Raw genomic sequence first — 13913 nt, forward strand, 5'->3', positions numbered from 1 at the left:
GAAGAAAGGAACATGGGAACTACAAAACAGCCAGGAAACAATTACTAAGACAGCATTAGTAAGTTTCTACCTATCAATAAATACTCTAAATGTAAATAAACTAAATTCTCCAATCAAAAGGCATAGAGTGGCTGAATGGACAGAAAAGAGCCAACTATATGCTGTCTACAAGAGAGTCACTTCAGCTTCAAGGACAGACATAGCCTCAAAATGAAGGGATGAAAAAGGATATTAGATCAAGTGGAAACCAAAAGTGAGCAGGGGTAGTTATAGTTCTATCAGACAAAATGGACTTTAACTCAAAAGATGTAATGAGATAAAGAAGGCCATCATACAATGATAAAGTGTCAATTCATCAAGGGGATATAACAATCATAAATATATATATACTCAAACATATTAACCAAATATGAACAGATTTGAAGGGAGAAATAGACAACAATACAATAATAGTAGGGGACTTCAGTATCCCATTTTCAACAGCGAATAGATCATCCAGTCAGAAAATCAATAAGGAAACTGGGACTTGAACTATACTTTAGACCAAATGGACCTAACAGACATAAAATAGCACATTGCATCCAACAGCAGCAGAGTACATGTTCTTCTCAGGTGCACACACAGAACCTTCTCTAGGATAGATCATATATTAGGTCACAAAACAAGTCTTAACAAATTTAAGAAGACTGAAATCATACCAAGTAGTTTTTCCAACCACAACGGTATGAAACTAGATATTAATAAAAGGAAGAAAACTGGAAAATTCACAAATAGGTGGAAATTAAATAATAAACTCCTGAACAACCAATGGGTCAAAGAAGAAATCAAAAGGGAAACCAAAAAAAAATCTTGAAACAAACAAAAATGAAAGCACAATGTGTCAAAACTTACAGGATGCACTAAAAGCAGTTCTAAGATGAAGTTTATAGCAATAAGCACCTAGATTATGAAAAAAAAAAAAGATCTCAAATAAACAACCCAACTTCATACCTCAAGAAGCTAGAAAAACTAAGCTCAAAGTTAGAAAGAAGAAAATAATAAAGATCATAGACTGTTGGTGGAAATGCCAACTGGTACAGTCACTATGAAAAACAAAATGGAGGTTCCTCAAGAAATTAAAGATAGAACTACCAAATGATACAGCAATCCCACTGCTGTGTATATATCCAAAGGAAATGAAATCAGGATCTCAAAGAGATATTTGCACTCCCATGTTCACTGAAGCATTATTCAGTTATTCACAATAGCTAAGACATGGAAACAACCTAAGTGTGTCTCTCTAAGGATGAATGGATAAAGAAGATGTGAGATTATATACATAATAAAATATTATTCAGCCATGAGACTAGAGCTTGAGAACATTACGCTAAGTGAAATAAGTCAGACAGAGAAAGGCAAATACTGAACGATTTCACTTATATGAGGAATCTAAAAAAGCTGACTCATAGAAACATAAATTAGAATGGTGGTTGCCAGAGGCTGGGGAGGTGGGGGAAATGGGGAGATATTGGTCAAAGGCACAAACTTCCAGAAAAAGATGAGTAAGTTCTTGGGATCCAATGTACGGCAAGATAACTATAGTTAACAATACTGTATTATAAACTTGAAAGTTGCTAAGAGAGTAAATCTTAGATGTTATCACACACACAGAGAAAAAAGGTAATCGTGAGGTGATGGAGGTGTTAACAAACTCTATTGTGGTAATCATTGTGCAATAGATACATGTGTCAAATCATCACATTGTACACCTTAAACTTACACAATGATATACATCCACTATATCTCAATAAAGCTGCAGAAAAATTTTAAAAAGTAAACAAAATAAATGCATAGTGCTTGGCACACAATAAGGCAAAAAAAGGGGGGGGGGAAGGAAATGAGACAAAATCCAGACAGTAAAAGTAATAAAATTAAAAAGATGAGTGTAGAAATTGATAAAAATGAAAACAAATACACAATAGAGAATATCAAGAAGTCAAAAGCTGAATTTGGAAAAGAACAATAACATTGATAAACCCCTAGGCAAGGGTGATCAAGAGAGAAAAAAAGTGAGAGAAGATACAAATTATCGATATCAAGAATCAGAAAAGATTCATCACTACAGATCTCACAAACATCAAAAAATTTGAATAGCTAGATGAAATGCAAACATTCATAGAAAGAAGACAATTCAGCAAGTTGACACAGAAAGAACTAGATATAGAAAATATTAATAGTTCTACATGTTTTGAAGAAAACGAATCAATAATTAAAAGTCTTCCTACAAAGAAAACCTGAGGCCCGACTTCATGTGTGAAGTCTTCCAAGATATTACGGAAGAAGTAACACCAAACTTGTGAACTATTTCAGCGAATAAGAAAAGAGAGATCACTTCCTATTTTTACGGAATGATCACAATCTTCATTCCAAAATTTAACAGAAACAGTTTAAAAGTAACAACTTGTATATAGCAATGCATTAGAGATCTATTTAGGGAAAATTCTTTACCAAAAAGAAACTTTTTATCATTACGAAGTAATCACTGCATAACAGATCAGTTGTTATTTCACACAACCACAAATCCTATCATTACCTCTAGAGAAAAGGCGTGGTTTTAAATTATAATATAGGTATATGATACTTTACATAAACATTTTATATAAACAATATATTAATTTATATTCTTATATTGAGATTAAAGTGATACTAAAACATAAAGAATTTTTTAAAAATTAAAATAAATTTCCCTGGACATGATTTAGGAATATCCTATGTGAATAAAGGAGAAAAGTGATCCTTGCTAAGATTAGTCACTTTGGGTCTAATAATCCTATAATATTAAAACCACATAGACGTTAATATATTTTACATTTCACTTACTATAATTGAACTGGTAATAAAGAACTGTTTGCAGAAGCCTCAGAAGGCAAATATTTGAAGAGTCAGTTGATTTGGACATTCTTGCACAACAGTTTATTTCTCTTCTTAAAAATCCTTTCAGAAATGTGGAGAGAGTTTCTTCTAACTAACATCGCTTCCATCAGGTCCCGTTTCTCAAGAAAGAGTGGGTACACATGTAATGCTAAAACTGCCGCCAAATAAGTCCTGTCTTGCCAGGGAGCTCATGAAAAGAATGGGCTGCTGGCCACCAGGGCTTGTCTCATGGTTACTCTGTATTTGACAAAGAATGTTGCAGAACTTTCTAAAACGAATCCTGGCAACTCAAGACTTAAATTAATGCCAGGGGTAGTAAAATGTGATAATACGATTTTGAAAAGACATGATCATTCCTTTCAGAAGATTAGGCTTTTAGAATTTTATATGGACAAAATACATCATAATACTATAATCTGTACGAGGGAGCCTTATTGAATCTCAGTAAAAAGACGCAATTACTATATTTGGTATCCGAGTTGGTGTGTGTGTATTACATAGCTAGTCTCCTTTGGGTGAATGTGGTGTGGGATACATGTCTGTGGTTGTCCATGTGTGAGAGATATCTGCATACATCAATAACAAGTATTTATTAAGTATATAATGGACGATCATAATTGATCAGAGGCAATAATGATATTGAAATAACTTCTGCTTAGATAGAACTTTTACTTTCAAAGATTTTTCATGTCATTAACTAATTTTTATCTGCACAATACATAAGATAATTAGGTAAATACTGTCCTCATAAGATGGTGAATAGGCTATTCTTTCTTATTTAGAAATGTTACTTTTTCCTCTAATCCTCATTACAGCAAGGGAGCTGATTAAGCTTTATTATTATACAGGTTTTTTTCCCCACATGTGGAGTCAATAAAACAGGCTGAGTGCTCCTCAAAGCTGTAAGATCCCTGATTCAGAATTAAGGCATGTATATATGTGTGTGTGTATGAAGATGTGTTAGATTTCAAGACTACTAACGTACTTTATAAGAATATACATAGGAAGGACCCTGTTGACTTGTCTTCTTCTCATCTCCTTGTGCACTCTCTATTCACTCTGATACAGTCTTTTGATATTTAGGGATCTTATAGATGATGATGCCTGCTATCTCCCCCTCCCCCTAAAAGATCAAACCCTTTAGATAATGTGCCACACTTCAAATTTTTCACTCATTCCATTCTTTATCAAAATTTTCATGGTTCCCTGATTTCGCTAGGTATTTTTGTTTGTCTCAATGAGATAAACTAATTATGCTAAGGTACAAATTACTGTGAACTGTTTGCTACATCAACCCACCTGAGAAAACTGCATCTATCAAAGGAAGTGGAGAGGCACTAGTTTCTTATTTAAAGGGATAATTGGAGGAAATAGAGCTTCAGACAGGGTGGCAGGAAAGCAAACGTCTTCCTGGTAGTCGTTCAGTCATTCCCCAGGCACCTGCTTCCACCATCTGTTCATCAAGCTGCCTGGGCACATGAAGGCTGAGAAGGCAAAGTGCTCTGCCTGGATGTACTTACAGGTCACCGTGGATGAGTCCATAGATCTGTGGCATGCTCTGACGATAGATTCCTTTCAAAATCGCTATGAGGAGAATCACCACAAAAGCCGGAAGTCCCCAACTCAGAAGGAAAAACAGCAGATATCGCCTCTCTGTGTGTTCGTCGTTCATCACCAGTACGTACCAGAAATTCACAGACTAAGGAAGGAAACAAGATAAAATGAACAGGCTCTGGTCTAACGGCACAGGACACAAACTCACCTGGCTTACGCATAAAGTTACTGACGAACCAAGGGCTCGGATCTACTTAATAACTGTAGTTTTGATTTGATTTTTTTCACTAGTTCACACATTCATTCTTTCATACACTCAAGAAATTCAGGATACTTCAAAAGTCTGGAAACGTTGGGAAATAGTTTATTTACTGTACTTTTATTTTCCTTAATTTGCTTTGATTTACTCTAAAGTCATGAGCATCTGTGATTGTCCTATAAATGTGGCTTTGAAGAAACATACACTGATATTCAAATCTACTTTCCACGAGAATAACTTCACGATGATAATGAAGTAAACAGCCCTATGTTCCAGACTTTTTGATAATTTTTATTTATTGAGAGCTTATCATATGGCAGGGCCAGACACTGTTTATGGGAGGGGGGATATAATTGTGAACACAGCCCCAGTCCCAGTCTACTGGAAGATACAGACTGCACAGAGAAAAAAGTACTGGGATGGCGTGGGTTTCGTAGCTGTTTTTCTTTCTCAGTTTACACTCTCTCCTTTTCATTCATTCACTTGACAGGAATTTATTGAGTGCTTACCAAATATCAGGAACCAGTCTAGGCACTGGGGATATAGCAGAAAGAGATGGGGGAAGTGTGTGCTTTCTTGAATCTTAGTTTCCAAACAAGTGGGAAAGAAATCATTACAGAAAATATTTATAATTATATAATATTTTGTATCTGTTACTTCTTACCTCATTAAGATAAAAATATAAAAGCGACAAATACAGAGAGAGTGAGGGGAAGGAGGGGACACATTAGATAGACAGAATAAGAAAACTGAGGCCTGGAGATGTTATTATTGGCCCCAAATCCCACACCTACCTTGTATCTAAGCTAAATGTAGAACTTACATATTCCGCCTTCTAGCAATCTCTTTCTGTGAGAGCACTTATGCTTAATTATCATTTAGTACAGGAACAACATTGAATGTCATGTCAAACGTATTTCACACAATAATACTTATTCACTGGAGAAATCCCCCTTCTCAATTTCATATGGTGGAAAGAGTGTGAATACAGAGGGATAATCTATCTATCTATCTATCTATCTATACATCAGTGGGATAACCTTGGGCAAATAACAACAACCCCAGAGCCTCAGTTTCCTCACCTTTACAATGAGGTTATCATAAAGATTAAATGAGATATTACATATAAAGTACTGAGCACATAGTCACCACTGGAAAATGTTACCACTTCCCTTAAAATCTTCTATTAGGATGTCAGACAGTGTGAAAGGCAAAAGATAAATAATTTAAGACCAAAAGTAATCAGAATACAGTGGAAACTCTTTCTACGTGATAAATAAGCATGCCTAATGTTTGTTGGAAGGCTTTCAGATGCTATTTACTGAGGCTTCCAAGTAAGATTCTATCTGGACCAAATTCACCTTGAAGGCCTCGTATTGATTGGGCTAAACCAGGAAAGGATACAAATATTTGGTTACTTGGAGATTTCTGTTTCTGAATTTTATTTCCTGTCAGCACTCTATATCTTTATGTACATCTGCTTAGATGTGCAAAGATGAAGCATGTTTTGAGTTGTTCCTTATGTAAACTTGTTCTAACTTATTTTTTAAAATTATTAGGCCCAAGAAAGTTTTTCCCCACTCTTTCTATAATTACTATAGGGACATGTACCCAAATAAGTAGATTGTATCAAGTGTCTGATGCTGAGGTAATCAATATTGCCTGGTAGAGAATGAAAATTCACACAAAGTAAGGATGATTAGCCTATGTCTAAAATAAAAGTACTAATTATTTATTTTAAATAGATACATGTATGTAGCCATACAACGTGGTAACTCAGTGGTGTAGTGGGTGGAAGAATCAGGAAGGAGAGTATGGATTGGATTGGTAAATGACTTCTAAGTTGATTCATCCTGATAAAGACCAGGACATTTCTGAAATGTCGGCTTTTACGCAGATGGACATTAGTTCCATCACTTACGATCACTGAACCTTTCAGCAACTGTCTGACCTTTGCCATAGACTCAGATAAGACTGACACCAGGGTAATTGCGAGATTCATCATGCAATACTTCTGCTCCAAAGAGATCAAGGCACAGTGTGGCTGAATTCTCGAATACTCAACTAAGCAAAACAGGCTCCAAAAGTCATTAATTTTATGTCGATTTAAAAAGAAATCCCTTTCCATCTCAAAATAATCCAGCCACTGAGGTATACCCTAAGGACAGCATTTTTCATTATATGTCTTTTTTTCTATAAAATGGGAATACTATGTAATGAAACAACATTTAAATATTCTAGAAATACCATATGGCCCAAACACAATCTTTCTTTTGACTAATTCACTAAAAGTTTTACTTGAATTTTAAAATATTTTAATATAGTTATGGCAGGTACATTTTGGGATATGCCTAGGCCATGAGCTCTCCTTCTCTGAACCCTGTCTCCCTACTCCTCCCCCAAGCCCAACACATGTAGAGTGGGCTCAAGACCCTGCACCTCTGTCCACAGCTGATTCGATCCAAGGGAGAAGCCTGATCCAGGCTGGGCCACTCATCTATCATTGAATTCCCTGAAATTTGGTGATAGTCTAAGCTGGGCAATGGAAAAAAGAGGACCTATGAACTTTAGTGATGGGTCTAGCCAAAAGTACAGTGAAGAGAGAAAGTGTGTTTGTAGAGAGGAATGGACAGAGAAAGCCTTCCATTCATGATTACCGTCCCTTGTGGGGTCCAACTGGACTTACAGTTCTTGGGTTCAATGAGTTATCCTATATGCTTATTATTCCTTTTTTGATTTGAATGTTTGCTTATATTAGCTCCACTTAGTTCTTTGTTGTTCCAAAAAAAAAAAAAAACCTTGATTGAGACATATATTGTTATTCTAAAGCAGTTGGCTTAAAACCTCCAGTTACTGCCATTCTCCAAACAAAGAAGATAGTGGAGCAATGACTATATTCCTTTTCCTGTAATCACTGTTCCTCCTTTGCAATCTAAGATAAGAGTATTAAGAGACCACTATGTTCGCATAATAATTTTATGTTGACACATAGAGACCATATGTAATCTGTGTGACTATCCAATGCTGGAATTAGCAGAATTATGAGAACTCAATACAAGGGTGTCACTCTCACCCAAACATGCTTCTCACAGACTGAGCATGGCTTACCATTCACTGCCCATCTTACATTTTTCCTGCTAAAGAGTAAATGTGAACTGAAAATTTCAATATCTAGGTCTCTATTTACATTTCTATCTCTAAGCTTTAAAAGTTTTGTTAGAACTATCTTAGGGACCATCCCGTAAGATGCAGCATCATCATCACTGTGGAGTTACGTTACATTTTTAGCCAAAATGTTATTATCCCCAAACTTCATCAGCTATATGAATCTGACTTGACTAGTTTATACACGCACAGAATTCAAAGTTTTCTAGAATTAATGTGATGTAGGCTCTGAAGGCAAGTCCAAAAGGATTAAAAAATGTTTTCAGCATTAGTAACATCAAACTAGCCACTTTGAAAGGGACAACTCAATAGAACGTTTTGCAGTGTGTTTAAAAATTAGTGAAGTCACCAGAGTCACATCTTTAACGTCAACTGTAAACACTGAATATGTTTGAACTGCCACCTTCTTATTTTTGTCAATGCTTATCATTGAAGGACAATGTATTTAAATTCAAACACCTCTCACAATTACCGGTGTTTCAAGACTACCTGGGTGACCATAACTTGAGAGAACCTAATTAAAAGCCCATTTTAACAAATTTAAAGAAAACTACTTGATATTTTTGAAAATTTCCTGTCATAAACACAAGCTATAGAAATACAAGAAAGGAAGATTTGCAAAGGTCCCCACATACGCTCAAAAGATAAACTTTCAGGTGAATAATGAATAATAGAAATCATGATTCTTTTAGATTTATAAAAATTTGAAAAGCCATGGTGATTAGTGACTTGATTTGGGTTTTAAACACAGTTCTGCAAGGATAAGTAGCATGTTTTTGGCCAGTATCATTTGGTTCCTCTAGGTTTCAATTTCCTCCTCTGGTAAAAGAAGAGGTTAACCTATAAGTTATCAAGAGTTTCCTGACTCACGCTCTGTGACTGAATCACTGTAGAAATTACGATTCCTTAAATAAAAACCCTAATGGCATGGATGTACACTAGGGATTTTAGCAGCAATACAGACCTCATAGAACATCTGACCACAACCTCTTATTTAGAGATGAGGACGCTAAGACAGTGAGAGAAAACATTGCCTCTTCATACCCTGGGTTGGTTATAGAACTGGGAGTGAACATAAGCGCAAAGTGTCTTGTGAAGACTGACTAAGTTTAAGAATTATTTCCATAGGAATTCAGATAAATATTGACAATGTTATTATTTGCATGAGAGCTTATATTTTTGTCCTCATTTACTCCCACTCACTTCATATGCCAGCGGAGATGCATTTTCTTGGTGCAAGCATGGAGATAAGTCTTTTTCTCTCCCTCTGCATTTTTTCGCTAACACTAAACGAAAACTTATAAAGGTTTATCAGAATATAACGTCTGAAACACAACTGTGAGCTGTGGAAGATTAATTTTTGTCTACCTCATAGTACCTAGCAAAATGCTTTGCATATAATCTCCATTGATAAATATCAAATAAACAAAGATGTATACAATGTGAGTTAGCAATTTTTATTGAATTTAACAACAATTTAATAATTTGGTTTAGTTTCTGAGTTTATTCATTTTTATACCTTGCCACAAAGAATTTTAGGAGGCTCAATAATGTTAGTTGATTTGATTGAATTCCTAATGAAGAGGGTCAATGGTAACTAGTGGAAACTTTAAAATGTTAAATGCAATGGTACAAAAGAGGAAGAACGGAACCAATATTTACAAATTGGGTAATAGATGTAGACACCACATCAAGCTGTATCTCATTTAATCAAGACAACTTCTCTCCTAAGTTTTATTATGATTTTTTTGTTTTTTACGCAGAAGGAAACTGAGGCTGGAAGAAGTATATTTCTCAGAATTAGTAATTGAGGCTGTTAGAATTGAAACTGATTCTGATTAAGATGCAAATGATCCAACTAAAATATTCAGATATAATTTAGGTCAACTATAGGTAGGACTAAACTAAAAGACTGTGTGTCTGTAAGCATATTAACTTACATTCCTGTACGGACATGTCTTTATTCTCACGGTAACATTTTCAGCAACGACTACTACTATTTTCTGACTACCCAAATAGAAAAATAGAAGACATAGCTTGTTAATTGTTTGATTATAATAGTTCATAATTATGCTTTCATGTGCTTCATAAACAGAGATTCATTAGTCTACTCGTATGATATATACTAATATAATATATATATATAATATAATACTAATAGGCATATTAGTATATTCTTAAAATATAAAGGAGAAATGTTTTTCTTTTTTTTAAGTTAAAAACAGGCTGCTTGAACCTCATAAATTTTCATGGTAAGTGGGATAAGATTGGTATTTACCCTGTCATTTACTATTTGGTTGTTAAATGTGTCACCAGAAACTTTGAAGTGATTTATAGCATCAGGCCTAGTTACAGATCATGGACACTATTAATTCTGTCATTACCATATGTTCTTGGTCATTCATGTCAGAGGAGAGTCTAAGAAATGTTACCACACATCCTTGCTCCAGTTGCCCTCCCTCTTTCTTAACAATTTTTGCATGAAATAAATTGCAAGGCTTTTTGAGGATTGGAGAATTCAGTATTTCCTGGGTATGTCAATTTATCTTAGCAATTATCAGTCTGTTGTCCTTAATACCTTTGATGTCCCCTCAAATTAAATCAATGACGAAGGAAAAACACAGCTAATTTTAGCATGTCCCTTCCTGTTGTTATGCTCTGGCACTAAGTAGCCTTTCTGCCAAAGAATAAATAATAAATATATTTTTTTCTTCACAGCCTGATTATATGGAGAAATTAAGGCACAAGATATGAATGCTCAAGTGCAATTGTAAAATGATTTCTAACTTTATTCTACCATTTACAAAATACGTTCTTCAAGTAAGCTTTAGTTTCAAAGTAAAACATTATATTCTCGAGTAAACTATGTCCCCAGACGTGACATGAACAGACTGCAAAGACAGTGCAAGGTTTGGATGTTGTTTACAATTGAAGCAGATCACTACACGATTTAACTTGGTGACAGGAAATGATCATAAAATTGGGTCAAATGAATAGACAGACAAAATTAAATTTCTATTTACCTATATAATATTCTACTATCTCAAATAATTTACTTGTGATTTATTTCTTTCATAGATTAACTCATGGTCTGGAAATCCATCTGGTAGCATATTTCACACAGATGTTAATAGTAAAGGCATAAGTTCTAGGAATTAATTCTATGGACATCTCATAAGTAAACAAATATTCAGAGTGCAAGGATGTTCAAGGAAACATTGTTTATAATAACTGGAAATAACTGGAAATAACCAGCATTTCATTAACAGAAGACCAGAAAAATAAATTATGAAATAACCATATTATACACTAGAAGAAAAAGTACATTAATATGTGGTAAATTTATATATGTATATACACAAAAATATATATGCACTATATATAAATATACACTATATACACACACAGAAGAATATACACATATGTGCTTGTTTATATATTTATAAATATTTGTATATTTTTGGAATATTTCTGGAGGGATGTACAGGAAACCATTAACAGTGTTTACCTTAGGGAGAAGGGTTGAGGGTAGAGCAGATGGTGGGGAGTGTGTGAAGCAGGGGAGAAATAGATGTACTTTTCATTTTATATTTCTCTGTAGCGTTTGATTATGTTTTGTACCATTAGTTTATGCTATTTCTAAAATAAAAGCAAATCAAAACAGAAAAAGGAAGTGGAAAGAGAACACTAACAATTAGGAAAAAAGTAAAAATATTACACGAGTTTTAATTCTCACTGTCAATCCTTCTTGAAGTAGACGTGACCTTGCTGTTTTAAGGAAGTGGGAAACCATTTCAGAGTGACCTTATGTGAAGGGCAAACAGAAAGAACTCAATTTCCATGGCCAAAAAGGGAATTTGTGAGTTGTCTGCTTTAAAAAGAAAATAAGCAAAATAACTTTTTACCATATTCCCATGATGCACATTATGACTTTCCTGTCAAAGAAAGGGAAAGCCTGAAGAAATACAGTCAAAGCCACCACTTACGGAGCTGGCTATGAGCCAAGCACGTACCTTAGAAAAGGGGTTCAGGGTTGTCCAGCTTGCTAAGGCTTCACAACTCATCAGTGTCTGCCTCACTCTAAGTCAGCCCTCTCTTTCCACTATAGCAAGCGAATTCTCTTTTGTAAAAAAAGGTGTCAACTATATTGGAAAAGCAAAGTATTCAACATGTTTCAAAATCTATGAAATATTCACCATTCATATCTGCTTGGCCAATAATATGGGAAAATATGTATGGAGTGTGCAGTCTGTGCCAGGCACCATTCCAAGCTCTTTCCATGTAGTAATTCATTTTCTCTTTCCACAATCCTCAAAGAGAGGTACTGTTACTACAAATCTGATTATTCAGATAAGAAAATCTAGGCTCAGAGAAGTCACGTGACCATAACTTGTTTACCAATAAAATTTTTCTTTAGCTACTCTAAAATATAATCCAATTTTTCTATGTGCCCAAAGTATATGATATAAAAGTAAGATGACTTTTCAAGATAAAGTCATTTAATGCATCTATTCTAAGATTGAAGATATGATGCAGATCACAATAAACAATAATTCTGATGTGCTTAGCCCAATGATTAAAAGTTAATGATTAACATTTTGTCATTATAAGCTATGCATACACATACATATATCAAATTCTCTTCCATACTGCTAAAAAATATGAAGTAGGGTTATTAAAATGTTAATATTCTTTCAATTTTTTCAACCCTATTTAACTACCAGGATTGGATTAGCAGTTGTCTAATCATTTACAGAGATGGATTCTAGTTAAAAAACAAAAAGGATTTTAGCAACGGTATTTTATAAATGGGAAAACACAGGTTGGTAAAGCGACAACCTCTGACCACAAAGTAACTCATTAGAAGTACCCTACCTAGAATCAGAAGTTATTGAATTTTTCCCTTGTGGTCACACCGCAAACCAATGAAAAATGTGTGGTGTACCATCTGAAATACATTAAACTTCGCTGGTCCTTTAAATAGTTTTCCCAACCATTAGCCATACAGAAATCTAATTCATTTACTAAGTGTGCGTCAGCCACAATCATATTTGCTTAAGACTTGAAGAGGAGACATAGAATATACCAGCCTCTTAAGCTGGGTGAAATCTTATATGCCATCCTGTCTAACTCCTTCCCTTAAAGCAGGAAATCCATCAAAAACATGTTTGAAAGTTGGTCATTTCCTCGTTTGAATATATTTCAGTGACTGGATGCTCTCTACTTTTAGAAATAGCCTCTTTAATTTTTACAGTTTTATTGGTTATAAAAGTTCTTGATGTAAATCAAAATTGGCTCCTCTAACTTTTGACCCATTTGTTCTGGTTTTTCCAAATGGAACTACATAGTCCACTCTTTCCTTCTCGAGCCAGCGCTTCTAGTATTCGTAGACGGCCATCACATCTCCCTAAGTTCTTTCCAGGTGAATAATCTCCAGCTGCCTCAAAGTTTCTTATAGGACTGTTTCCTGACTTCTCATTGGCTGGTTAATGTTCCTGCCGAAACAAGATTCATGAAAGTGGTTACAGTGTCCCCAGGTTGTCTGAACACTGTAGTTTACAATGTAACCATGGCTCCCTCAGCTGCCTCCATATTGTTATGAATGTAACCTACGTCTGGGGTTGTTTTTGCAGTTACTGTAGTAGCTATGTTTTAAGCAATCTGGTCACACATTTGATTGCCACTGAGTTTGTGTTAAATTAAAATTTCAAGTTGTTTACATTAACTCCCATCACATTATGTTTCTTTTACTCTAGTTTTCAATCTGTCACAGTACAGTTTCTCTATATTGGATCCACCTGTACTCTTAACTTGGGCAGCTTGCTGTTTCAGCTATCTTTTCAGCTCTGTATCATCTGCATACCTGATAAGACAGTTTCCTGTGTTTTCACCCAAGTCATCCATCAAAAGCTGAATAGGTCAGGGGCATGCACAAAAACCTTCAGACACCACTGGAGACCTCAGTTCAGGCAGATAAACAGCAACGTATACAGGGCGCACATAAAAAGTTCAGCTAAAGAAT

At 34.9% G+C, this 13913-nt stretch overlaps 1 protein-coding gene across 1 annotated transcript in view; it reads right to left on the reverse strand.

Moving 5' to 3' along the window:
* Window positions 1-13913, reverse strand: part of ADGRV1 (adhesion G protein-coupled receptor V1) — a 511275-nt gene that overhangs the window by 156077 nt on the left and 341285 nt on the right. Inside the window, exon 86 of the mRNA XM_070569690.1 lies at window positions 4434-4612. Within this exon, the coding sequence (XP_070425791.1) occupies window positions 4434-4612 (179 nt within the window). The remainder of the gene's footprint in view (window positions 1-4433; window positions 4613-13913) is intronic.

Source organism: Equus przewalskii, chromosome 13, assembly GCF_037783145.1.
Source record: "Equus przewalskii isolate Varuska chromosome 13, EquPr2, whole genome shotgun sequence".
Taxonomy (NCBI): Eukaryota; Metazoa; Chordata; class Mammalia; order Perissodactyla; family Equidae; genus Equus; species Equus przewalskii.